Raw genomic sequence first — 27615 nt, forward strand, 5'->3', positions numbered from 1 at the left:
CTCATACGTGAGTGAAGTCATGGAGTCAGGCCTCTTGGCCAAGAATTACACGTTTGCAGAATCCATTATAAAGTGGGAGGGTACCCAGGGGCCACTCCTCCTCATCACCATCCTCATCCTCCTCCTCTTCCTACTGTCTGGAGTAAAGCACCAGAAAGACGTGCCAAATAAACCAGAGAGAGACGGAAGTAGAAGCACAAAATAAAAGCACAACTTCCATGTGTCATCACTTTTTCACAATTGGTTGTCTCAGTCTTCCTCATAGTTTAATGGTAATTTGTGTTGGTTACTGTGGTCAGACTCTTTATTATTATTCTGTTTACCATGAACTATTATGCAAGCTCAGCTTTTATATAAAAAACAGTCGATAAAAACACACTAATAAACACACCATCAACTCAATTGTATAAAAGTTGATGGTGTGTTTGTTTTCAAAGTGTTTTAAATGTAGCCTACCAACCAATGTATATAACTTTATTAAAAGCTACATCTGTTTCTGTGATGATTTATCTGAATGAGATCATATTTTTCTAAACTTAAAGGGGAACTATTGAGTCCGTCTCTTTTCCTCTGTGTTGCTAACCCTCCTCTCGGCCATGTGCATTTGTTTACAATGAAGCCGGAGAGAAATCAATCCATGGAGCGGTGTGTAACGTTATGTGTCATATACAATGTTATGATGTGTAGCCTATATTTGTGTAGTTTAATCTGTCATAAACAAGAGATTACAGCAGGTTACAGGGCGCGTTTGTGTCCCGGTGCTGCAGAGACGAGAGCTGGGACACCAGGTCGGAGGCTCTGATCTTACAAGGTTGGTTTTCAGCCAAGAGACGCTAGGTGGAAGGCAGAGAGCCTCTATTCTCCCCAAGTCAGTTATTAAACCATCACAATTACTCTGAAGCTGTTTAATTAAGATACAAATGTAGCATTGTGAAGGTAAAAAAAAAAAAAAATCCAGCATAGTTCCTCTTTAATGGAGCAGATTAAGGTGAGGAAAGTTATTTTTACCCTAATTTGACCCTAAATCAGAATCAGAATCAGATTCAGACACTGTTTTATTGCCAAGAGCAGTAAAGGTCAGTTTACAGCACGAGGAACTTGTCTTGGTGTCAGGTGCAAACATAAAAGTACCAAAAAATAGAATAGAATAAGAATTTAGAGAATTACATTTTTTTATAAAATAAAATAAAATAGAATGAATTCAAATATTCTAGTGCAAAAGATACGCATACTATATACAAAAAGGAAATATGCATACCATATACGATAAATACACATATACTATATAAAATAATAGAATAAAGATATAGGCCTACAAATACTACTAAATACGTTATTGTGCAAAATGTTGTAGTGCAGAGTGACTGTCCATAGGTTTAGGGTTATTTAGGGGGAACTGTGTGAATGTGTAACTTCAACCAAAACTTCAGTGGGACTACAAAAATGAAGAAAAAAAAACAACCTTTTCGTATAAAATTCAGTTGTTCGTTTCCATTAATAGTGGCTTAAAAGTATTTATTTCATATTCCATTTTCTTTGCGAGAGCCCTTTTATTTTGTAAAGCTTGACCGGAAGTGGCGCATCTAGTCTCCGCGCGCTTCACCGGGACCGTCGGGACTCTCGCGGCGCTGCTCGGCTCTGCGCTCCGCTCCGCTCCGCTGGCAGACTGCGGCGTTGTCCAAACTTTCCAGATGGATCTGATGATATGGTTTTATGTTTTATTTCTCCTCCATGTTGTGGTTGTCAGCGTGAACTCAGACCCCGGACCCTTAGTGGACGTTGATGTGGATCGGTACGAAATCCCGCGAGTTTGTCCCCGCGAGGTGCAAACGGAGGATTTTATCCGGTATCATTTTAACGGCTCCTTCTTTGACAACGGGAAGAAGTTTGACTCCAGGTGAAGTTACAGCGACATGCACGTTTTATTTTAATGTTATTAACAGCTTTAAACTAGTGATCTGTCTCTTTACTGCAGTTTTAAACGTTGTGGTTAAAGTCAAAACAAGATGCTGATGAGCAGAAAACTATATGGCTGCGTTGTGCATGTTTATAACAGGCTGTGATTAGTGCAACAGATGAAACATTAGTGTTTAAATGCAGACTGCACAGTTTGTTGCCTCTTGCATCATCACCATGGAGACAGAGGACGTTATAATCCTGCAGCCAGTTTTCTGTGATGGAGACTGCAGATGACTTCAGACGTGTCAATCACTGATGCTCCTATCTGTGTTATAACAGATAGTTTCTATACAAATGCATCAGTTTGGTTGTTTCTATGACTGTAGGACAGACCCTAAAATTTGAGACAGTGCAAGTAAAATTTTCATCTACATGCACATATGCAAGCAGTAAATTTGCTGTTCTTTTTTAAACTGGTGAAACGTGGAGGTGGCAACTCAAAGAATCTGTAATCGTCATCACAGGTGTCAGCAGGTCAATGTGTGTGAGGATCATGACTGAAAAAGAAATGTGAATATTTGCTTTGCAAGTCCATTTACAGTGTGCGCCCCTAAATTTTCTGCTTGTGCTCCTAAAAATTTAAATTAGGGGCCACTGGTAGCAGTCTAGTAAAAAAGAAAAAGTTAGTCTGGACTGGAGCCCTATAATAAGTAGTACATTAAGCATTAGTTAAGCACAGTGATGGGAATAACCTCGTTAAAATAAACGGCGTTACTAACGGCGTTATCTTTTTCAGTAACGAGTAATCTAACTAATTACTATTTCCACCGTTACAACGCCGTTACCGTTACCGACAATTAAATGAGGCGCGTTACAAACTACTCAGTGAAGCCGTTGTCCTCCGACTTGGCTCATCTCAGACACAGAAGCTGCTAAACTGTTGTTTTTTTTTCCTCCTCTCCTTTGGTGAGGGGAGGGGGGAGGAGGGAGGGACGAGACAACCGCATAAGTGATGCTGATTGGTTGAGGCAGAGTAAGGTTTCATGCTAAGCCAATCAGAGGCAGTGTTCAGTTTGTACACAAACCACACACGCACGCAGTTTAGCCTCACACACACGGACTAGCAGAGGGAAGCTGCCGAGATCGGAGGGAAAGTGGAAACAGACATTACTTTAATCTCCCTGAGGTAAAAGACAAGAACATGTGAGGTGTAGCTACATTATGTCCCGGAGCGAAGTGTTTGTCCTGAGCTTCTGCTCACCTGACTCTGTGCAGCTTCTTCATTAAATCCAAACAGTCCGACACAGCGACGCACTGCTCCTCTCTGACTCTAAAGTCTCTGTAGCTCATCAGCTGGAACTCTTCCAGAGCAGCTACAGCAGCGTTGTGACCTCAACCATGGTTGGTGAGAGCAGAAATGTTGTTGTTGTAGTGAAAATGGGCGGGCTCGTGAAGACGCGAATTTACACAAAGTCAAAACGAGCGATAAATCGCATTTCTCGCGTATCTCGCGTTTGGTTGCGCGTAAAAGCTCGTGCGAAAAAAAAGCGTTCCTCGTGTTTGTGTGGGAAGCCCCTGTGGGTCTGCCCCTGTGGGTCTTCCCACCAAACACGATGAAAAGGACGAAGACGCGAAGGTCCCGTCGCCATAAAAGAATCGGGTGTAGCGTCGCAAAAAAAAAAAAAGTCGCGTCTACCGCGTCTCGCGCCTAATCGCGTCTCGCGCCTAATCGCGTCTTTGCGTCACGGCCTTTTACACCGCGGACGTAACGAATAAACGGTGACGGTGTGAACGAACAACATAGGCTAGAACAGGACCAGACGTGGCGTTGTTTCCTCTTTTCACCTACAGCTCCACTCTCCCTTACTTACACTAACTACTGTTATTGTTGAGGCCAGATAATTGTGGGATTTGTAGTTTTTGACCAATCGTGTGCTCTTTCTTTTTGTGATTTTTCCGGTTCTTCGACATATTTAAACTTAAAAAAAAGAAAGAAAAAGTAACGCAATAGTTACTTTCCCTGGTAACTAGTTACTATTATAGTGAAGTAGTGGAGTTACTAACTCAGTTACTTTTTGGGAGAAGTACTTAGTAACTATAACTAATTACTTTTTAAAAGTAACGTTCCCAACACTGGTTAAGCATTAATAAATACTGAATTCTTCATTTATAAAGCATGAATACTCATTAGTATGTATACAGTTCGTACTTATCAATGATAAGTAAAACATTTTTAACTGTGTTTATAAACTACATGAGTATTCATTCACCGTTATAAATGATGAATTCAGTATTTCATGCTTAACTAATATATGATATTAGATATGTCAAACAGTATCCTGAAGTTTCCAGATTACACATAAAACAGCTGGATAGTTGCTCTTGGCATCATGGAGTAGAAACTTTCTGTGTTGACGTGTCTTGTGTCTTCCTCAGTCATGACCGAGGCAAAGCCTTCATCAGCCAGGTGGGCCTGGGCCGACTCATCACCGGGATGGACCGGGGCCTTCAGGGCATGTGTGTGAACGAGCGCCGGAAGATCACGGTGCCTCCACACCTGGCCTACGGCAGCATAGGGACAGGTGAGACTGACTAGGACAGGTGTGGGTGTCATCTCTCTGTGCTGCTGGTTTCATGATGCTCAGTCTCTGTGCTGCTGCTCTGCTCTGACAGGCGGAGTGATTCCTCCTGATGCCGTGCTGGTGTACGACGTCCTGCTGCTGGACATCTGGAACGCCGAGGACAAGGTCCAGATCCGCACCATCCACAAACCTGCGAGGTGCGACCGAACCACCGCCGCCTCAGACTTTGTGCGGTACCACTACAACGGCACCCTGCTGTCCGGTCAGGCCTTTGACTCCAGGTGAGACGCAACACACACACTGAGGCTGCAGCAGCGTTGTCTCCATCTGTTTATGTGCTCTTCTTCACGACCTTTGTCCTTCTTTTTTTTTAAATGCAGCCACTCCAAGAATGTGACCTATGACACCTACCTGGGACAGGGCTTCCTCATCAAAGGCATGGAGGAGGGGCTGCTGGGCATGTGTGTGGGAGAGAGGCGCGTCGTCATCGTCCCCCCATTCCTGGCGTACGGAGAGAGTGGCTACGGTACGAACTATAGATGGATAGATAGATAGATAGATAGATAGATAGATAGATAGATAGATAGATAGATAGATAGATTCATTGATGTCCTTTTCTTTACAGCTTTGATTGATCACATTAATGCATCAAAAACGTAATATTAAAATTCTTAAAACAAATTGATTACACTTTTTTAATTTGTTCAAAATTATGTAACTTTATTAAACATGGACTAAAAACGATGACAAACCTTTAAACTCATATCCTCAAATTCACATCATAGGTCAAAATAACCTGTTCAATTTGTTTTTAGAGGTTTAGGTTTCAGTTCAATCGAATAAACTTCCTTGATTAATTTAATTTAGGACAGTTTTGTAAATTGAAGTTACTAAATATATTCAAGAAATTTAGTATAGGAGGAGATTTGATTCTACTTAACTTCCACTCAACTTAATGTTAGTAAATAATACTTTATTTGTCAGTTTCATTGATTTGAGCTTTTTATCTATTTTGATTTTATGTATGGAATTGCAGTGTTTTTGATTAGTAATTTTAAATATATTTAGTTGATATTCATGTTTGTCAATTTGATATATTTCTTCTAACATCAGCCATTTATATTAACTCAGTTTACTCGTCATATTCATCTTCTCAATAGAATTAACCAATTCAGTTCATTAGTGTATGATCCAGTGGCTGCTGGTTGTTGTTCTCATTGTGTCCAAGTCCAACTTGCTCCTAAAGCAGCTCCATTCCTCACTAATGAGGCTGATAAAGACCGGCCTGAAGCTGATGTGACAACTGACTGAGCAGTAATGTAAAAGCATATTTGCATGTTATTTGACGTGTGCGGACCTGCTTTAGTTTTTCCCTCCACAGGAACCCTGGTGCCTCCTCAGGCCACGCTGGTGTTCGAGGTGCTGCTGGTGGACGTGTTCAACCCTAAAGACGATCTGATCGTGGAGGTGAAGGAGGTTCCTGAGGGCTGCAGCCGCCGCACCCAGGCCGGGGACTACATCCGCTACCACTACAACGGCTCCTTCCAGGACGGGACGGCCTTCGACTCCAGGTGATCCTTACAAGCCTCCAAGGGGCCCTAAGCAAAATGTTTATTTTGGGTCCCTCTGTTACTCCCAATAATACTGATTATTGATCATCTACACACCTACTACAAATTTATTTCGTTTTTCTAATCTGCCATTACGAATCATCCTAGTCTGGCATGTTTTTTTTTTACCCATCTATGGTTTTTATTCTGAAATGGAAACAAATTCAGCTAAAAGTGCAGCCTGGGGTTGATTTACATTTAAAGGGATAGTTCAACAGTTTGGCAAATTGGCCCATTGCCATAATCCCTATAGTCATAGCAGTTGGTTCGTTACCTTTAATTGTCGGTGCAAGCTATTTTTAGAACGGCGGAGCAGAGCCGTGAGCTGCTCAGAGCTACGCTACGGAGGCTCATGGGATTTCTTGGTTTCACTCATCAAACTCATCAAATACACAATCCAACAACTCCAAAACGCTCTGGTGGACAAGTTGTGACCTGCACATTCACCACGCTATGAGATAATAACAGAACGTTACCAGACAGAGTTGTTTTAGAGGCAAATGCAGAGACTGCTTGATGAAAAACTGCTCCCGACGGAAACATGCATCAGCAGTTTTGCATGAATTTACCTCTAAACAACTCTGTCTGGTAACGTTCTGTTATTATCTCATAGCGTGGTGAATGTGCAGGTCACAACTTGTCCACCAGAGCGTTTTGGAGTTGTTGGATTGTGTATTTGATGAGTTTGATGAGGGAAACCAAGAAATCCCATTAGCCTCCGTAGCGTAGCTCTGAGCAGCTCACGTCTCTGCTCCACCGTTCTAAAAAAATAGGGATTATGGCAATGGGCCAATTTGCCAAAATGTTGAACTATCCTTTAATATTTAAAGTGATATAGTACTGGGATACTGAATGTCACCTAAACCAAATGACTGCTTATGCCTTGGGCCGGCTCTGTCACACTCTGTTTCATCAGCTACCAGAGGAACAGCACCTACAACACCTACATCGGGAAGGGCTACGTGATCCAAGGGATGGACAAAGCTCTGCTGGGCCTGTGCACCGGAGAGAAGAGGAGGATCACCATCCCTCCTCACTTGGCGTACGGCGAAAACGGCGTCGGTGAGTTTTAAACAACAGTTTTTAAGAGGATTTAAAATACATCTGGAGCGGAGCAGCAAACCACTAAGTGTTTGTTTGTCCGTGTGTTTTATTCCTCTCGGCTGAGCAGGCGACTTCATCCCCGGCTCGGCCGTGCTCGTCTTCGACATTCACGTCATCGACTTCCACAACCCCAAAGACCCGGTGGGCGTTAAAGTTACCCACAAGCCTCAGGAATGCGCCGCCACCAGCGAGGCCGACGACCTGATTGAGTATCGCTACAACTGCTCCCTGATGGACGGCACGCTGCTCTACTCCTCGTGAGCGCCCCCTGCTCCTCACTCTGCACCACTGCACCTCCTCCTCCTCCTGGTTCATGCATGTTCATCATCGCTGGCTCCTTGTGTGACACATTTCAGTGGGATCTCCGTGACAACAGCACTAGTGCTTGCATGGCTCGAGGTTTTAATGCACGGATGCAAGTTTTATTTAAAGGGATAGATCACCCAAAATTGAAATTGCACTCATTATCTACTCCCCCTCATGTGGACTAAGGGCTGGGAGAAGTTTCAGAGTCCTCCGTGGCTTCTCTGAGTTACAGGGGGTCTCGGCGTAGCAGTGCATGTCCATATAACGGTTGCAAATGGATACCAACTGTCTTCGTAACAAAAAGACACACCAAAAAACATCCATGCTGCTCGTATGTAATGTCCGTCTTGTATTGAAGCCCCGAAATGCCAAGACAGTTGGTATCCATTTGCAACCGTTATATGGACATGCCGAGACCCCCCTGTAACTCAGAGAAGCCACGGATAACTCTGAAACTTCTCCCAGCCCTTAGTCGACATGAGGGTGAGTAGATAATGAGTGCAATTTCAATTTTGATAATCGATAATTCACCAATTTTCTACTCACCGTCATGCTGAGGAAGGGTTTGGAGAACTTTCAGAGTTATCAAAACGCTTTAGGAGTTCCAGGGGGGGTCCGGCTGGCAACAGATTTTCATATAATGGCGGTGGATAGAGTTCACTTTTGAATCGTCCAAAACACACACTATGAAACATCCACATACCTCCATCAATTATCGATTTTGGGTGAAGTATCCCTTTAATTTGTATTTATTTTAAATCCAGTGGTAATAAGTAACGTTGTCTCTCTCTGCAGGGATCAGCTCAACTCTCCGTCCATCACGACGCTGGGAGCGAACCAGGTGATCCCGGGTCTGGAGGAAGGTCTGAGCGGCATGTGTGTGGGGGAACGGAGGGAGGTGGTCGTTCCTCCGCACAGGGGGCACGGGGAGAACGGAGGTCAGTCGTCATTAGAGCTGCACCGATGACACCACCACACACACACACACACACACACACACACACACACACACACACACACACACACACACACACACACACACACACGCACGCACACACACACACACACACACACACACGTTGTGTCTCAGTTCAAATACTTCCATACTTACACTAACTGTAGCGACTTCAACCTAAAGAGCCGCTGAGAGGCTAAGAACAGGCCCAAAAAACTCACTGCAATTTTGAAACTAAAGATCAGAAAAACAAAAAATGTTAACTCATAATTAAGTGTACAAACTATAACCAAAGTAATCACAGTAATTAACGCTCACTTGCACTATGCTTATCATTTGTTTTGGTAACCCTTTAATTTACAGGCTGCAAATTACGTCATAATGTAAAGAAATAGCCTAGAAATAACAGTCAATTTCATAGTAATATAAAAAAAATATAAATATTTTTGAGGACTATGGGACTACAGATGGAAATTAGCTCTTGGGCTAAATCTGGCATATTTACAACAAACAATTTTTTTTGTATGTTCATGAATATGTTCATGAGTAATATGAGTCCCATTACAAATAAACAAATAAAGGGAAATTAAATGAAATGAGACAACAATAACTGTAGGACTTTGCGCACAACAGAAGTAAGAAGTAGTGTACTCATGGAAGTATTCGAATTGAGACACAGCGACTCACTTTTCCTTCCACGCTGTCGCTGACTCATGTTTTCCTGCTCGGTCCTGCTGTGTGCAGCTGGAAGCGTCCCCAGCAGCGCCGTGCTCTTCTTCGAGCTGGAGCTGGTGGAGCTGCAGAAAGGAGTTCCTGACGGCTTCATGTTCCTGTGGCTGGGAGACGGGCCAGACCCGCTCTTCCCTGCTATGGACCTGAACGGGGACAAGGAGGTTCCTCTGGAGGAGGTGAGAGAGTCTCAACCTACTCACCTAGTTCACATCTGGTACGGCCGAGTGTTAGGGCCACATTGAGAAAAATGTGTTTCACAGACTTCGAGAATAAAGTCATAATTTTACGGGAATAAAGTCATAATATTACGAGAATAAAGTCATAATGAGAATAAAGTCATAACATTATGAGAATGAAGTTATAATATTATGAGAATAAAGTCATAATTTTACAGGAATATAGTCATAATATTATGAGAATAAAGTCATAATTTTACAGGAATAAAGTCATAATATTATGAGAATAAACTCATAATATTATGAGAATAAAGTCACAGTTCTACAAGAATAAAGTCATAATATTATGAGAATAAAGTCATCATATTATGAGAATAAAGTCACAGTTCTACAAGAATAAAGTCATAATATTATGAGAATAAACTCATAATATTATGAGAATAAAGTCACAGTTCTACAAGAATAAAGTCATAATATTATGAGAATAAAGTCATCATATTATGAGAATAAAGTCATCATTTTACGAGAATAAAGTAAAAATATTATGAGAATAATGTAATAATATTACAAGAATAAAGTCATCATATTACCAGAATAAAGTCATCATATTATGAGAATAAAGTCATCATATTACCAGAATAAAGTCATCATATTATGAGAATAAAGTCATCATATTACCAGAATAAAGTCATAATATTATGAGAATAAAGTCACAGTTCTACAAGAATAAAGTCATAATATTATGAGAATAAAGTCACAGTTCTACAAGAATAAAGTCATAATATTATGAGAATAAAGTCATAATATTACGAGAATAAAGTCATAATATTATGAGAATAAAATCATACTTTTACAAGAATAAAGTCATAATTTTACGAGAATAAAGTGGCAATTTTATGAGAAAAAAGCAGCGATTTCCTCCAAGTCCGCCTGGTTCTTTCTGCAGATACTGTGAAGTACAGTGTAACAAAATCCACAGCCTCATTTTAACATCTTTCCTCCTGTACAACAGGTTAAAATATTATGACTTTATTCTAGTAAAAGTCTGACTTTATTCTTGAAGTCTGTGAAAAATTTTTTTTCTCAATGTGGCCCCTAATACTCTGGAAACTCCTCTGATATGAAACTCTTTAACGTCTAACCATCCTGATTTCCTGTTCTGTCCAGTTTTCATCCTTCATCATGATCCAGGTGAAAGAGGGCCGAGGTCGTCTGCGGCCCGGGTTCGATGCCGACACCATCATCAGGGGGATGTTCGACAACCAGGACCGCAACGGAGACGGGAAGATCATGGAGTCGGAGCTGCGCGAGGCGTCTGGCGTGAGACGAGATGAGTTGTAACGGTGACATGAGAGTAACTTTAGTGGTTGTTAATGAACCGGCGTTTACTGACGGACACGTGTGTGTGTGGGGGCGGGGGGGGTCACACTGTCGTCTTGGCAACTGGCGTGCTGCTATCTTGAAAACATTCCGCATTATAGTGCGAGCTTTTATTTAAGGTGGTCAGTCTGACATCTGGACCCTCTGCAGGAGAACCACCTTAACAACGAGAGATGGTCTGTGTCCGAGGTGTTTGAAACTGTGAAAGAAATTATAAAGAAAATATTTTCCCCTGGAAGAAAAGATGACAGATGACATCATACGGCCTTAAAAAATATTTGGGTGGAGCCACTGTGCTGTTTTATGACGAGTTGGTACTTGAGGGTTTCTCTGGGACAGGGCCGCGCCCCCCCCTGGAGAGACGAGTGTGTGCTTACATGACAAACTAACATGTTTGCTCCTAGTTACAGAGTTTGCTGATGTGCTCATGAAGTAAAAGTCTCTATCTGCCCCACTGTGATATGAAACTAATGTAAAAACCACTGGTTGTACAGTTTGGGAGCAGCTAGTTTGTGCTATAATAAAATCTATAACAGTAAAGGATATTAGGGGTTGTGTTGTGAAACATGAAATAAAATGTTTTATAATAAAACATGAGACGTTGTTCTGTTTGTGTGCAGACTATTCAGTCTTTGGGGGAGACACTAGTGGTGAATGGGGTAAGAATTTTAACTAACAGATATCACCATGAAACTTCCCAAGTTTATCACTTACATTAAGACAAAACATTTTGTATTACAACAAGTTGTCAAATTTTTTGTTTAAATATGTAAATGAGGCTATATCTAATTAAATATGCGCTAATTTGCATACATTTCCGAACTGAAATCTGAATCAGAAGTTTTTACAGAGGGGATTTTGGAGATCTCTTTTTTATCACTCTGTAAATGAGAAAATACTGTCACCAGCCCTAAAAAAATCAGATTTTGCCATGTTTTTAGGAATAAAATGTTGTATAAATCAGGCTGTGAATGATACATCAACAATCCCCCCTGTAAAAACCTTCAGAATATAGACAGGAATCAAACTGGAAGGTTTGGTGGATGTAGGTGCTGCTGTAGTGGAGATTTCTAGCTCAGAGTCTGAAGAAAAACTCATTTTGAGAAAACGGCCTTTAGAGACTTGTACTGTAAAATTCTATAGATTGTTCATGTGAATCGTACTTTTACGATTGGTTGTGGATACGGAGGAAACGACCATTTTTGGAGCCTACATCATTGTTCAGTAGAGACATGACATGGCTCAGACAACAGGCACAGCACAGTGTGTCACAGTAGCTGTTAACTTTTGGTGAATTTAGGAGAAAACTACTGATGATAGAAGAGAAAATGAGGAAAATAAAAACCTTTATGTGGATTTTCTACCATTTCTTTCAACTTTTCTGAAAGAATACATGTTTAGGAAGAAAAATAGCCCAAAATCTCAAAATTGATCAGTGCATGAAAAAACTGTGTTTTTGCCTGTAGTGTCTCACTTAAGGAAACATGAAGCTCAGAAATAGATGAAACTGATTTTTTTTATTTCAGACACGCTTTGACAAGGAAACATGGTGGACAAAAAAAATGTTAAAAAATGTGACACTGTTGGATATTGTGTCATACAACTTCAGGTTAAAAGCTGCTCAGACGTTATGGCAGTGCAGGACGTGACAAGACGTCTGGATTCATCTTTTCCAAAACCACATAGTCAAAAAAAAGAAAAGTGTGTTTGTCCGTGTAAATACTGGAACAGTTGTGAGGTAGCACCCTGTGAGAGCTTCAGATATTTCTGCCTCTGCTCGTCTACTTACTTCACTGGTCAGTGTAGTGTAGCTTTCTGTGCGCCGCTCACTGGCACTGCGGCGAGGTGATACAACAACTAAACAAGAGCTTTAACGGAAAATACTAATTGTACTGTGAGCTTGACAATAAAAGAAGAAACCACACTGAGGTAAAATGTGGAGAACGGTGTCGACAGCGTTTCTTTTCAAGTTAAAATGAGCTGTAAAATGAGTTTTAATTGAAAGAGGCTGGAAGTCGAGCGCTGCCACTGAGCCGCATGTTTCTTTCCCTTTGTCAGTAAATGATCCCACATGAAAACAAGAACCGTCACACACAACTCACTGTTCCTCAAACCAATAATAAAAAAAAAACCACACCCATAAAAACACACACACTCACATGCATACAGGTAAAAAGTGAGAATCTGGTTTCCATCATTTGCAGTATTGTCTAACATCAGCTGAACCGTTACCGTGGGAGGAGATGAGGAGATGTTTGTGCCGACTCGGACTCATCCACAGGAGTGAGCGTCGATACGTTTACGTACGATAAAAAAAAACACTCAAGACATTCCTAGTTGGTTTGTCACCAGGTTTTCTGAAGAGGAGCCTCTCCATAGTTTAGCACCATAGTGTCCGAAGGCCAGTGGACAGTGACACAGTCAGTTCTCAGGTCATTTATTACCAGTGAGGTAGAGCAGCACGGCGTTGGGGACGTCCAGGGTTTCGTCTTGTAACAGCACAATGTCGAAATAGTCCATGTACATCTGCTTCCTCTCCTCCACCTGCAGACGGAAACACATCAGTAGAGGACAATGTCAGAAAATGTACTAGTTAAAAGGATAGTTGAGAGTTGTTTTTGAGGTAAATTCATGCAGGAAGGAGAAGGCAATGCGCAGGTTTTCATCAAGCTGTCTCTGCATTTGTGTTATTATCTCATAGCGTGGTGAATGTGCAGGTCACAACTTGTCCACCAGAGCGTTTTGGAGTTGTTGGATTGTGTATTTGATGAGTTCAATGAGGGAAACCAAGAAATCCCATTAGCCTCTGTAGCGTAGCTCTGAGCAGCTCGCGGCTCTGCTCTGCCGTTCTAAAAATAGCTTGCACCGACAATTAAAGGTAACGAACCTACTGCTATGACTATGGCAATGGAACTGGACCCACCCTGAGTTAAGACGTAAGGAAAGATGGCGACGCTGTGAATATGGTCAATGGAAACACTTTTTTCACATTTACAATTTAATTTTTTTCTGTTTCCCTTCGCTCTCCCTCTGTCGTAGTGGCTAAATCACTAAAAGCAAAATGTTTTGAACTTGAATTGAGTCTCACGGGTCGTGATTTTATGAGTAGTATGGGATGTCGCTGTTAAAAGTTTGTTCTTCATTCACAAGAAGAGAACACATTTTGTACCGTTTCCACCCAACTGGGTTATTTTAATAAAACTTAGGCGTGTGAGGTTCAGTCTGATAAAACTGAGGTGGTGTCACACAATAACATGTACGTATATGTGAAAAACCAAACTAAACTAGATTTTAGGAGAATTATGGCTCATTTGCAAAACATCTTTTAATGGAAACACCTGCAAATAGCAATTTTACAAATATCACTTTTATATTTTGAAAACCTGTGATGGAAACCCAGCTACAGTCATCTAGTGTTTTGAAGAATGTGTGAACATGCGTTTTTTACTGACCTTATCATTGAGGAAGCCGATCTTGAGGATGTTCTCCATGTCCTGCACGCCGTCGGCCATGGTCAGGTCTCCCAGAGAGTCTCCTAGCAACAGGACGTTGGGCCGCGCCCGCAGCTCCTGGAAGTGTCCGGTGTTGAGCAGAGCGCCCTCCCGCTTGTTGTAGATGTGGATCAGCTCTCCTTTGAAGGCCTTCAGGACTCCCTGTGGAGGCAGAACAACACATGTCTCCATCGTTGTCGTCCTGAGGTAGTCGTGTGTGTGTGTGTGTGTGTGTGTGTGTGTGTAGCTACTCACAGACTCATCAAAGTCCATGTAGTTGGAGAAGACTTTGACGTTGGAGTGGAAGACCTCGGCCTGGCGGATCACCTCCTCCAGGACGTCTCCGATCCCGGCGGAGAAGATGAGCAGAGGGATGCTGTGCTCATGGAGGTGGTCGAAGAAGAGCTTGAAGCCGTCTCTGTCAGAACACGGAGTCGCTGTTATTATTAGTGACGGTGACATCACGAAGGAAGCTTCATGATCCATTCATTCAGTCATCTGTATTTTTCTGTGCTTCCTCTGTTTCTGTTTTTCTACTGTTCTGTTCTATTGTCAGGGATGCAAACGGGTCAGGACCAAAAAAGAGAGGAATTGGGGGGGGGGGGCTCATCATTAACAATATCACAGAAAAGTCAATTTCCAGTAGTTCAACCCCAACCAAGTATTGAGTGCATATAGATGGACAGTTTTCAGAAGGCCAACATTTCTAGATTAAAAATGCTTTAAAAAAATAAAAACCATTGCAATATTTCAATTTTGGAGATACTGATTTTTAGGTCTTCACTGAATGTTAGTCATAATTATTACTATTAAAATAAACTGAAGAAATAAAGACATGGGATTTAACATCCCATTCAGTGTGTAATGGACATATAGGCCTATATAATGTGTTAGTTTCACTTTAATTGAACACATTCTACATCGCGGAGGCGACGTCTCTCCTTCACCTCTGAAATGGGGCAGAGCTCCGTGGGAGACACCTGCCTGACACAGCAACGGACATGATGCACGGGGGGGAAACGGCGGCGCCGTCGCACCGAATGCACGCGGATACGCGCCGCTTTGGGTAACGAGCGCGCGTCTACATTGGAGGTGAATAGGTAGGCTGTTACCAGTATAATCAGAGACAACCATGAATGAGTTGTCGCACACACTGAGGTGAGCAGCAGCAGAGCGGCCGCACCGTGACCACGGTCCGCTCCAGCCTGGTGTCCCCATTGCGCACCACGCGTCTTTTCAGTCACTTGTCCAAGTTCTCCTTTACTGTTTTTTTTTCGAGACATCTCTCTCTCTCTCTCTCTCTCTCTCTCTCTCTCTCTCTCTCTCTCTCTCTTTTACCGGCGGTGTCAGCTGATGTGCACATCTGCAGCAACCCAAACAAATGCACGTGTTACTGTTGACTGGCTCTATTCCAGCCACGTCATTGGTTCGGCGCGGTGGAAATCTCATTATCATTGGTTATTTGTATTGTCTGCCAAAACATGGATGAATGAAACCTGTCGACCACGTCTCATATTTCTATCGAGGAAAAGTTATTTCACAATTTATAGACACAACACCGACAAGCACTGAGAGCCGCATGTTGCAGTGACGTTATATAGGCTATAAAAAAAAAATCCGCAAATAATAAGCCGACGAAAAGGTGCAACTTGCCACTTAACTTCTTGTCGATGTATTATTTGCGGGGGCTTTCGGGGGATCTGCTGACGGTGGAGGATCTGGGACTGATTGACTGTGGACCACCACCAGTCTGATCAGGTCCATCACAGCACAGCAGCTGCAGCACTGCCCCGCTGTCACATTACTCTCGCATATCAGCGCAATCTGTTTACATTAAACCGACATCAGGAGAATAATGAGAATTATGATTAAAAAATATATATTTGTTTCGAATTTTGGCCCCTGGATCATGATTTTTTTGGGCGCATTCTTGGTAAAAAAAAAAAAAAAATCCTCTAAAAAAAAAAGACAGTTGGGATGCATAATGTGTCTCATAACAGTATACTGTGCGTCACGTTATCGCCCCCCCCCTCTGTACTGAGCTGGCCGGTACTGGGTAGGCTATAGCGTCCTGCTGATCACCGCGCTGAGGCACCGGCCGGTCTGAGCTGCGTTCATGTGCCGACTTTAAAACTCTCCAGTCAGTGACCTGGTGGCTCGCCGTCATGGATCAGAAGCGACGGCGGCGTTTGGCCTCAGACGTCTCGGACTTCCAGAGCAGCTACAGCAGCGTTGTGACCTCAACCATGGTTGGTGAGAGCAGAAATGTTGTTGTAGGCCTGTGCATATTCTCATTTGTCCAGGTCATAGTATTTCAAAGGAGGTTAAATCGAAAGCAACTGGACTTCTACTGAGTCTCCACACCAGATAGTTGGACCAGTCCCAGCCTGGTCAGATGCTACATGAACTGATGAAGCCTCTTGGATGAAGGTGAAACGTCTTCCTAGACAAATAACTAAGTCCAGTTGAACCTCCTTTGAAAAAAAAAAAAAAAGTTGTTGGCGGGCTCGCAAATTTTTTTTTTGACACGAGTCAAGAAGCGATAAATCGCGTATCTCGCGTTTGGTCGCGCGTCACAACTCGAGCGAAAAAAAAGCGTTCCTCGTGTTTGGTGGGAAGCCCCCTGTGGGTCTTCCCACCAAACACGATGAAAAGGACGAAGACGCGAAGGTCCCGTCGCCATAAAAGAATCGGGTGTATTGTCGCAAAAAAAAAAAAAGTCGCGTATACCGCGTCGCCCGCCTAATCGCGTCTCGCGCCTAATCGCGTCTTTGCGTCACGGCCTTTTACACCGCGGACGTAACGAATAAACGGTGACGGTGTGAACGAACAACATAGAACAGGACCAGACGTGGCGTTGTTTCCTCTTTTCACCGACAGCTCCACTCTCCCTTACTTACACAACTACTGTTATTGTTGAGAGCAGAGAATTGTGGGATTTGTAGTTTTTGACCAATCGCAGGTTGTGCTCTTTCTTTTTTGTGATTTTCCTGGTTCACACATGTATTTTTTTTTTAGGGGCAAATGCGAGTGAAATGCTCGCCCATGGTGGGCATACGAAAATTTAAGAGCTGTCTTATTTAAGTCTTGAACACAATAATTCAACAAATTTAAGACATTTTAAGGCCTAAAAGTGTGTAATGGACATGTAGGCCTATATAATGTGTTAGTTTAACTTTAATTGAACACATTCTACATCGCGGAGGCGACGTCTCTCCTTCACCTCTGAAACGGGGCAGAGCTCCGTGGGAGACACTGACACAGTAATGTAAGTACCTACTGCACGCGGATACGCGCCGCTTTGGGTAACGAGCGCGCACGTCGCGCATCAACATTGGAGGTAGGCAGTTATCAGTATGATCAGAAACCATGAATGAGTTCGCCTCACTTTCCCGTGATTGTCACTGTCAGCCTGTTAGAAAAACATTTTACTGACCCCAGCTGAGACGCTGAGACCCCCCCTCCCCCCTCAAAACAAAAACTCTTCGGATCTGAATGATTCACACAAGTCACCTGTTTGCATCCCTGTATTGTTTTCTGTTTTTCTTTTATCATTTGAATTGTTTCCTATTATGTTTTTTGCTATTGTTCTTTTATCTGTAAGGCGACCTTGGGTGCTTTGAAAGGCGCCAACAAATAATATGTATTATCATTATTATTATTAATATGATTATTATAACATCATATGTTACAGAAGTATAAGGGAAACCATGATTGTATATTCAGTCCAAGTGATATTTCAATAAGAATCTACAATAATGTTAGAATATTATTGTATGTCGTTGAAAATAACAAAATCAAAGTGTTGTCGAACTTGGTTGTTATTTTCTTATAAACACAACCAGTGGATGTGTTACATACACAAGCCCTGAGCAGCCAAACATTCACACATGTTACTTCCTGTTTTCTCCAGGAAGGATGGTTAAATAATTGGAGTGGAGACGTTGAGAGAAACAGTCTTCAGTGTAACAGCGCCAGAGGAGCAGGAAAGTATTGATCAGTGCATCATATCTCTCTCTATCGATCAAGGCCTGACACTACAGAACAACATTCACATTAATGTGCATCATCTAAGAGCTGTATCACTGGTGTAATCTTAGACGGCGGTTCAAGTGGCCATTTATTTGTCATTTTCAGCACAAGATTACACGTTAAAGATTTGCTGGTCTGACCTGAGCATGGCCTCAGACTCCCGCACCACCGTGGCCAGGAGGTCTTTCCTGATCTTCTGCTGGACCAGGAGATTATGGGCTCGAGTCCACCTGCGAGACAGCGGAGCGGAGTCATGAACACATGGACAGTATCGATTTTAAAACAACTGACGAACCGTTTAACTCAATACTCACCACTCAACCATTAGAGGCAACTTCTCGTCTATTGTCCGCGAAGTATCGATCTCGATGGGGTAGTAGGTATTGAGCAGCTCCTTCAGCTGATGGACACAGAGCAGGGGTCAGAAAACTGAGACTGGGTCTGACACTGAAATAGCCTTCATTATATTATATCACAAGGACTCAGGGAGAAACCATTAACCACAGCAATAACAAGGTCCAGACGATCTTTTTGTATTTTTCCATCGTCACACTTAGGTAATATCTGATCTAATTGTAAAATAAGTCACATTTCAGAAAAAAAAAAGCTTTAAGAAAAAGTATGAGTCAAAAGTAAATAGGACTATAATGATATCCAACTATTTGCTTTACTGTGAAATAAATGCCAGGTGTTCCTGTGTTTCCATTCCTCCTATTAGCCACTAGAGGGCAGAGAGTCCTAATGCAAGAGACTAATGAATGAACTGTCAAATGCATATTTAAGTAGAAGTTTATTTATCATTAAATTATATTTTGTACTAATCCGATTTGGATTTTAAAAATATATATGTATATAAAACACTGTAAAAGCAGGACAATGAGATAATGATGCCTCTGTGTTTGCACCGGTCCAGCCCGGAGCTTCTCTCTCACCTGTTCTTTGCATTCTTCAGAGATCAGTTTGCTGTTGTCCAGGATATCTGCAAATAAAAAACACACTCACATGAAACAGCGTTCAATACCAAACTCTACATAACACATGACAACCTCAGACCTCAGGCCTGGACTGACTTACTGTGGCACGTTGGACACCGTTTGCCGTTGTATGCAAATCTGGTTAGGGTCATGTCGAAATCTGAGATCACCTAGATCAGAGAGAAAATGAATATCAACCTTTCATATAAATATCTCTCTCTCTATATATATAGAAGTGTTTTTCTAGCATTGTAGATTCAAACTGAAGACATCAAAACTATGAAGGAACACATATGCAACTGTAGTAACCAAAAAATTGTTAAACAAAGCAGAATGTTTTAGATTTTAGATTCTTTGAAGTAGCTATACTTTTTGCTTTTTGCACACTTTTGATTCTGTCATCAGTTTCATTAGGCCGTCACCTGGAACGGTTTTTGTTTTTCCAATATTTGTTTTGCCATATTTCCCCGTATAGTCATAGGGATAGGTTTATTACCCTTAATTATCAGTGAACACAATGGAGGTGAACAGTATAGGCCCCCTGTCCCTCATCAAATACACAATCCAACAACTCCAAAATGCTCTCATGGTGAAGTTGTGACCTACATTCACCACGCTTTGAAATAATAATGAAACATTACGAGACAGAGTTGTTTTTGGCAAATGCAGCTGGAACTACATTCCAGACAAGGCTGGGCGGAGTGATTTGAAAAGCGCAAGTAGTTCTGAGTATTATATTATATTATATTATACTATACATGATTATTTCATAGCGTGGTGAATGTGCAGGTCACAACTTGTCCACCAGAGCGTTGTGGAGTTGTTGGATTGTGTATTTGATGAGTTTGATGATGAGGGACAGGGGACCTGTACCGTTCACCTCCATTGTGTTCATTGAGCAGCTCGGGTCTCTGCCCCGCAGATCTCAAAACAGCATGCACTGATAATTAAAGGTCATAAACCAACTCATATGGCTATAAGCTAATTTGTCAAAATGTTGAACTATCCCTTTAACTAATATAACTTAATGTATGTTCCTTCATTGTTTTGATATCACCAGTACGAATCTACAATGTAGAAAGTGATAAATGAATGAGACGGCGTGTTCAAACTTTTGATTGTGTATATTTTATTGTGTATTAATTTCAGATCTGTGACAGATCAGGGACTTAGCTTACCTGCACGGTGTTGGAGCCAGCTGTCGACATGGACTCCAGGATCTCCTGGACCTTCTTCGGGTCCTTCATACATACCGAGGGCTTGGACAGCTCCGGGATCTGAGATAAGTACAAGTTTTATCAGTGTCATTAATAACGAGAGACAGAAGGAGGGAGGGACATGCAGCCAGTTTATACAACATTTCAGACTGAGGTTGTTTGTGCAGGCTGGGATAAGGAAGGAGGGTTAGCTAACCGGACAGCTGCTACTTACAGCTCAATAACACACACAGTTTGGCTGAATTAACCCTTATCTACACATCTCTAACATATAATACAATACAATACAACACAATACACGGACTTTGAACTGAAACTGATTGTTTATGTTTGAATTCACAGCTAGCTAACAAAGCGACCGTCAGCTAACGACGCTACAGCTCGTTCATTGAGCCAGTTTAGCTGCTGTAAAGTGCATCGTTTTTCAACTGAGACGTTTTTGTTTTGTGTTGTTTTTTACCAGAAACCTGCTGAATGAAATTTTACCATTGTGTTTGAAAAGTGTGGCCGGTCCGTGGAGGTTTTTCAAGATGAAATCCGTGTCATCCGCTGCCCTGTCCGTTGGTTGCAATGTTGCACGACAGATTTTCGTATGTTGCCGTTCTGCTGCGTTCACGTTCCATCGTAAAGTGTCGGAGTTCCTCGTTTCGTTTCTTCGCTCATGTTCTGTAGTGGTACATTTAAACGCGTGAGTGAAGTTAATGAGATTTACAGTGTAGATCGTGTATAAAACCCGCCGTGTGTTTGGATAAAAGCTAAACATTTAAAGATTACGTTTTGTTTTGTTTTTATTTTTTTTGCTTAAAGGACCGACTTTCTTTCTTGTTTCTACAATTACGAGTCCATAAGAAGCTCATGAAAGCAGCAGCACTCCGCCTTGCATAACGTGGAGGTGGCACTGTGTATTCTTCCCCCCGAGGCAAAGACACTGATTTAGGGTTCCCACCCCCATCCAACAAAATATAAATATTTAATATATAAATACATCTATTGTGGTCATATAAACATTCTAAATTAATCGAGATTCTAAAAAAGTAAAGTAATTTGAGCTACAACTGTGTAACTAATCAATTTAATTTAATGTATTACTAGGGATAACAAGCCTTTAGGGTAAATCCTCTTTAACTAGTTAATTCCAACAGAGCAATAATACACTACATGTGCAACCATCTGTCTTACAAAACAACTTTAATTGCAAGTGATGACATTAGCATTTCTCACATCCAATATTAAGGACACAATGTCAGACTATCACATGCAAAGCAAATTACATAGCTTATACCACTAAATATTCGCAGTGCTATCGATGTTGGTCATAAAGTGGAAATGAATATCATTTCTGCGCTCTGTAACCTTTACGCTGTAATAGCTAATAGGCGCTGCATGGACAGTGGGAATATCTGAATGTCAGTCACAACACATTCATATTACAATCCCTTTTTTTTGTTTTGTTTTGACTTTAAGTCTGAATCTCATCTCTAAGCCTCTTTGGAGGGTGAAGGGGAGACCATGGTACAAACATAACAGATCTCAAATGTACACCCAGCTGGCATTCAAGTACAGGAACACATGGTTTTACAAGACATTTAATGTAGGGGAGAGGGAAAAAAATCTGAAAACAATGTTAACATGTTTTAATTTTCTTTTTTTTAAGTCAAAGATCATAAACTCATCGGCTCTGAGCTGGCTAAAACAAACCATTTCCAAAATACAATCACCTTGTCAGATATGAAATCAATGAATTAAGCAAAGTCAAAGTGCCGTGGCAACTAAAATCCCAACGCCTCTGTCAGACTTTTACAATTAAATGTCAAAGAAAGTGCAGTTTCTAGAGAAGCTTTCTTTGCAGAGCGACAACTGCAAAAATCACTCACACGCGCACGCACACACACACACACACACCCTGGCAGTCACACTTAATCCTCATTTCCCATGTATCTCTCTTGGATGAATGGGAATCCTCCGAGCAACAAGCTGCCAAAGTGCAAAAAATAAGGAATGATTGAGCCATTGCTGATGATTGGTGCTAAGTGCAGTGGCCAAAACAGAAAGTTTCAGTGTTACGGTAACTCAAAGGGAATGATTTCATTTCATTTTAACATCTTTTCACATCTTTTTTTTTGGAAATTACAGTCCTCTCGTCCGTTCACCTCTCCACAAACCTGGAAAACACACGTTCTTGTTTTCGAGCGTTACTGTGAGCAACAAAACTGACAGAAATATACATTTGTTGAGGAGAAACTGCAATCTAGAAAGCAAACTAGTCTACAGGTTGTTGTTTTTTTTTGTGTTTTTGAAGATTCACAGCCTTTCTGAATGAGTTCCTATTTAGCTGTGGAGGCTGCGCAGCAACAAGCAGAGCTACTATGATATAAGTTTAAGAGTTAAGACTTTGAGACTGATCTTATACTGGCATGAGGAGATTGTCACAGTGTTACAGTGGAATGAGACTTCATTAAGCAGGTTGGACTGAATGTAGAAATGCAATTAGTAGTAGTAACGTCACATCGCCCTCCAAGTACAGGCATACAATAACGGAATGTAAAATATCCATATAAATGTATACATATACAGCTTTATACTATTTATGTACAAACAGATAAACAGCATCTGAACCAACAGACTTGACAAAAGGATATTCAGTTGTTGGCTGTTATATAACACTCTTATTCACATGTATACATCCATCACATCCCTCCTCACACACACACACACACACACACACACACACACACACACACACACACCACCAGCAGGTCCCCTCGGGCTTCCCCACACACTTACAATGGCTTTCAGACAAATCAACACAACACAGGATGAGCCAATGGCACAGAGTTCAGTTCAATGAAATGTGGTATGAGAGCAACACAAGACCCACGCGGCGTGTTATTATGAAGGAATGGGGGGCGGTTTAACTATGATGATGATGTGGATGTCGATGGTTGCTATGGGAACGACGGGATCCTCAGGTAGAACCGTAGTAGCTCCTGCTCAGCACTCGATCTGGGACTGGAGCTGCCGGCGCAGGGTGAGCGTGCGCCGGTGCAGCTGCTGCATCTGCTGCATGCGATCTCGCTGTCGGGCCAAGTTCTGGGGCATGGGGTAGCGCTGGCAGCCGTACAGGAAGCGGTAGGGGATGCGGACGTGGCAGGCGGTGGCGCGGCAGCGAGGCTGGGGCATGGGCGGCAGCAGCATCCAGCGCTTCCTCTCTGCACAGTAGCGGTACGCCTCCTTGCGGTACTGCTTGTCCACGTCGTCACTGTTCTTCCAGCCGCCGATGATGAACACGTCCTCGTCGAAGTGGCAGATGGCGGCGCCCTCGATGCTGGTCACCTCCGGGGGAAGGCTCTCCAGGATCTCGTCGGAGATGCGCGTGCTGATCTTCTGGCGCGCCACCTCGTCGCGCTCCGTGTAGCTCTTGGGGCAGCAGGAGGCGGTGTGGTAGAAGTTGGTGGAGGCCACGGCCATCTGGAAGATGCAGTAGTTGTCGATGAGCGGCAGCGAGTCCACGTCCTGCCACTGGCGGCTCTCCGTGTCGTAGCGCGTGGTCACCGTCTTCAGCCCGTCCTCGTTGTCCGTGTCCACGGGCGTGCGCGCCGTCACGTACACGTAGCGGTCCTCCACGCTCACCGCCTTCACGTCGCGCAGGATCTTGGGCGCCGACTCCAGGTTGTGCCACTTGTCCTGCTCGGGCTCGTACACGCTGACGTCCTTGAACCCCGGGCTGAAGTTGCCGTGGCCGCCGATGCTGTACAGGATGTCCTTGATGCAGGTGAGGCCGAAGGAATGCTTGCGCGTGGTCAGGTTGCTCACCTGCTCCCAGGTGTTGCGGTTGGGGTTGTAGCGCTCCACCGTCTTGGCGAAGCCCGGCTCCATGGACCCGGCCACGTAGACGTGGGACTCGGTGGCGGCGATGGCGTGGCCGTCCAGGTGGTTGTGGATGTGCGGCAGGTTGACCCAGCGGTCCTCGTAGATGAAGTAGCCCACGCACTCGCTCAGGTAGTCGCCGCCCTCGGACACGCCGCCCACCACCATGATCACGTCCATGTTCTGGCCGAAGCGCGGCTGGAAGGACGCCATGTGCGAGGACCACAGCTCCATGTCGGTGGACTTAAGGTTCTCGAAGCGGATGGCGTGGCCCTCCACGGCCTCCGACACCAGCCGCATACAGGCCTCGTTGGCCGCCACCAGCCGCTCGTTCTTCACCACGCGGGTCAGGTAGGTGGGCTTGATCTGCGGCAGCCGCAGGAGGCGGAACAGCTCCTCGAAGTAGCGGCTGCGCTCCTCCGGGTTCTTCTGCACCCACTTCACCACGGCCTCGAACAGCACCTCCTCCGAGTCCACCGTGATCTCCGCGTCCGACAGCCAGTCCCGGACCAGGTGGAAGGGCAGCGTGTAGAACTCCTCGTCCTGGATCACCTTGTGGAAGTTGCGGCGGATCATGTCGGCGGCGCGGAGAGCCAGCTGGTCCAGCGTGTACATGTGGGCCAGGCTGTGCACGGCCACGCAGTTGGTCAGGCTCAGCTTCTTCTTCAGGAACTCCCCGCAGAAATCCTTCAGCTGCAGCAGCAGGAACCTGGTGCGAGGACAAAACACACACACACACATAATGCATTGATTACTAATGAGTAGCCTCATTAATGTAATGACTTGTGTAATAAATTTCGTACTGTGATGGATAGTCCAGTCCATCGCTATGTACAGTATGTATGCATTTATAAAATGAGTGAGTATTATACATTATGGATAACACACATGTATGTATGTATAAAAGGCATATACTGTATGTAATATAAGATATAAACTTGATAAATTGTAAGACTATCACTTAGATAATCTTATTTATTGTTCTCAGTTTAGTTAAAAATCATTTTAAATTGTGTTATCTATCTCGTTATCTTGCTCTGTTATGCAGCTTTCATTCTTTTAAATAGTGTAAGGCAAAATAAGCTGCGGCCACACCTACACCTTTTCGGCCCTACTTGACATATTATTTGCACAGATTGTTCAGTCTGTGGAAATCTACACCTGCTTGGTCACTTTGCATCTGCACTTTAAGCTTTCATGCTGTTTATTTATTGATATAGCCTATTAGTTTTTACACGTGTTTTATCCCTACTATAAGGTTCTTTTAATCTGCCCCACTATGACATTTTATCTGTTGTTGTCCTTCTGTGTATTGTAGGCTACAGTGTGTCTGAATGTCTCTGTGTCTGCATCTTCCTGGCTTACAAACCCATAAAGATACATTGACTTTGACTGATTAGATAGATAGATAGATAGATAGATAGATAGATAGATAGATAGATAGATAGATAGATAGATAGATAGATAGATAGATAGATATTTTATTCAGCCCTAGAGGGAAATTCACATTAGTCAGGCAGCTAAAAATGACACAAAAACATGTTAAGAAGGCACTGTGACTGGGTCTGTGATTGATCGGTTGGGTCAGAGCAGGTTCAGATTTCAGCAAAAAAACAACAACAACAACAGGGCAGCCACACACACACAAGGCCTCATGCTTTGACTGTCAAAACCTCTGGCACACACACACAGTGGTGGATGTGTATGTGATACTCAGTATATAGGCTACCCACTGAAAATTGTTCTTTTTGTACTGTATGTGTTTTCTTATGTATGCAACATGTTCCCTGTCTCCGCAACAAATTTCTCCCTGTTGGAGACCAATAAACTAACCTAACCTAAAATGTATTATTATTTCATTATACCCACAACAACAAAACTATCTAACTATAGTCTATGTTGGTTGGTTGGATGGTTGGTTGGTTTACTTTATTAATCCCTCTGAAGGGAAATTGATTGTCACTGTGTACGTACAACATCCAACACACAATACTACAACATGACAAGCATTGACAACTCAGGCAGTACAATAAGTGCAATGCAATGCAATGCAATGCAATGCAATGTGATACAGGTATAAAGTGTACCCACCTAAAAAGCAGTAGGCTATTATACACTACAAGAAATCAGACTGCACACACACACACTGAGTAAACTGATCCTACCTGTCAGCCAGCTCCAGCACTTCATGCACGTTGCAGGTGCTGACGCGGATCTCCCCCGTGTACATGTACTGGATCACACTCTCCACCGTCTCCGGGTCCGGCCCTTGCTCCGAGCTCCACTCCTTCATGTCCACCCGCCCGGACAGCGACTCGGAGAACTGCCCCCCGAGCAGCGGGGTGAAGTAGTCGGTGGCCGCGGCCAGCACGGACCTGTGGGCCGAGAACTCACAGACCTGGACGCTGCTGGCGGCCGCCCCGCTGCTGAAGGCCAGCGTCACGTCGCAGAACAAGCCCTGCTTCCTCTGCTCGTTCTGCCGCCGAGACAGCTCCGAGCAGTGGGAGGAGGAGGTGAAGTCCTCGGCCTCTTCCGCGTCTCCGTCCCCGGCGAGGGCGCTGGGTGTGCCGCTGCCGCTGCTGCTGGAGCTGCCGCTGCCGCTGCTGCTGCTGCTGCTCCGAGCGGAGTCCTCCGGGTTGGGGGCCGCCGCTGCCATTCTGCTGCTGCTGCTGCTGCTGCTGGGGGAGAGCAGAGACGGGAGGTGAAATAAACTAGTGAAGGAGAGGAGGCGACATACGCAGCCACACATACATGGAGGAGTCACCAAAACAGAAGGGGAGCACCGCGAAGCGCGTTTCACAGCCGACGTTCACATCCGTCACTTGTATAAATCGGTAAATAAATGAGTTGACATTTCACAGTTGTGCCGGAAATGTTATAATTTAACGAAAATAGTTTAATATTAAATTAAATTTTGTGTCAAAATCAGTATTTTTTACATTTACCAGACAAAACAGTCACCATTTAGCATGTAAATAGCCACACGTACACAGGAATAGCTTAATACATATGCATAAGGACTAAGATATAATATGGAACAGGATATAGAATATATAGAGACAAAAATAAATCACCGTTTTTGGAGGCTTTAATGGCAGCGTCAGGAAACTACGAATGAGCAACGAGCTTCTGCTTGGTAAACACAGACGGAACCTCGCGCGTGCGCAGTGCGTAAAAGGCGTAACCGCGTCGTGACGTCGGTCGCCGCCCTCCCTCCGCTGCTGAGCTGTGCACATGGACAGAAACTTGTCCTGGCGTGTGTGTGTGTGGCTTTGCGGTCAAAGCACACA

At 43.3% G+C, this 27615-nt stretch overlaps 3 protein-coding genes across 3 annotated transcripts; 1 reads left to right on the top strand and 2 right to left on the bottom strand.

Annotated features, from left to right (window-relative positions):
* The first annotated feature begins 1599 nt into the window (after positions 1–1599).
* Positions 1600–11269, top strand: fkbp10a (FKBP prolyl isomerase 10a). Its single transcript, XM_083977377.1, has 10 exons — positions 1600–1897; positions 4336–4481; positions 4573–4762; positions 4862–5007; positions 5848–6052; positions 7008–7153; positions 7263–7452; positions 8297–8439; positions 9201–9364; positions 10532–11269. Exons 1-10 carry the CDS (start codon positions 1692–1694, stop codon positions 10703–10705), a joined length of 1710 nt encoding a protein of 569 aa, XP_083833503.1. The 5' UTR covers positions 1600–1691; the 3' UTR covers positions 10706–11269.
* A 1079-nt stretch (positions 11270–12348) lies between these two features.
* LOC310990126 (7-methylguanosine phosphate-specific 5'-nucleotidase-like) lies at positions 12349–21032 on the bottom strand. Its single transcript, XM_083977388.1, has 9 exons — positions 20945–21032; positions 20420–20518; positions 19342–19411; positions 19200–19246; positions 18582–18667; positions 18408–18497; positions 14491–14653; positions 14197–14397; positions 12349–13288 (listed from the first exon to the last, which is right to left on the bottom strand). The coding sequence occupies exons 1-9, from the start codon at positions 20945–20947 to the stop codon at positions 13178–13180; spliced, it is 870 nt and encodes a 289-aa protein (XP_083833514.1). The 5' UTR covers positions 20948–21032; the 3' UTR covers positions 12349–13177.
* A 1045-nt stretch (positions 21033–22077) lies between these two features.
* On the bottom strand, positions 22078–27180 carry LOC310990119 (kelch-like protein 11). Its single transcript, XM_083977376.1, has 2 exons — positions 26491–27180; positions 22078–25034 (listed from the first exon to the last, which is right to left on the bottom strand). Exons 1-2 carry the CDS (start codon positions 27072–27074, stop codon positions 23450–23452), a joined length of 2169 nt encoding a protein of 722 aa, XP_083833502.1. The 5' UTR covers positions 27075–27180; the 3' UTR covers positions 22078–23449.
* Positions 27181–27615: the final 435 nt, after the last annotated feature.

This window comes from Trachurus trachurus, assembly GCF_905171665.1.
Source record: "Trachurus trachurus genome assembly, chromosome: 8".
Lineage (NCBI taxonomy): Eukaryota > Metazoa > Chordata > Actinopteri > Carangiformes > Carangidae > Trachurus > Trachurus trachurus.

Excerpts from the sequence above, each read along its gene's own strand:
- LOC310990119 (XM_083977376.1), bottom strand. The coding sequence starts at position 27,074 with ATGTGTGGCTGCGTATGTCGCCTCCTCTCCTTCACTAGTTTATTTCAC. Across the intron at positions 25,035-26,490 it reads GTGCTGGAGCTGGCTGACAG|GTTCCTGCTGCTGCAGCTGA; the intron begins GTAGGATCAGTT and ends TCCTCGCACCAG.
- LOC310990126 (XM_083977388.1), bottom strand. Across the intron at positions 18,668-19,199 it reads CTGAAGAATGCAAAGAACAG|CTGAAGGAGCTGCTCAATAC; the intron begins GTGAGAGAGAAG and ends TGTGTCCATCAG. Across the intron at positions 18,498-18,581 it reads TTGCCTCTAATGGTTGAGTG|GTGGACTCGAGCCCATAATC; the intron begins GTGAGTATTGAG and ends GCTGTCTCGCAG.
- fkbp10a (XM_083977377.1), top strand. The coding sequence starts at position 1,692 with ATGGATCTGATGATATGGTTTTATGTTTTATTTCTCCTCCATGTTGTG. Across the intron at positions 1,898-4,335 it reads GGGAAGAAGTTTGACTCCAG|TCATGACCGAGGCAAAGCCT; the intron begins GTGAAGTTACAG and ends TGTCTTCCTCAG. Across the intron at positions 4,763-4,861 it reads GGTCAGGCCTTTGACTCCAG|CCACTCCAAGAATGTGACCT; the intron begins GTGAGACGCAAC and ends TTTTAAATGCAG.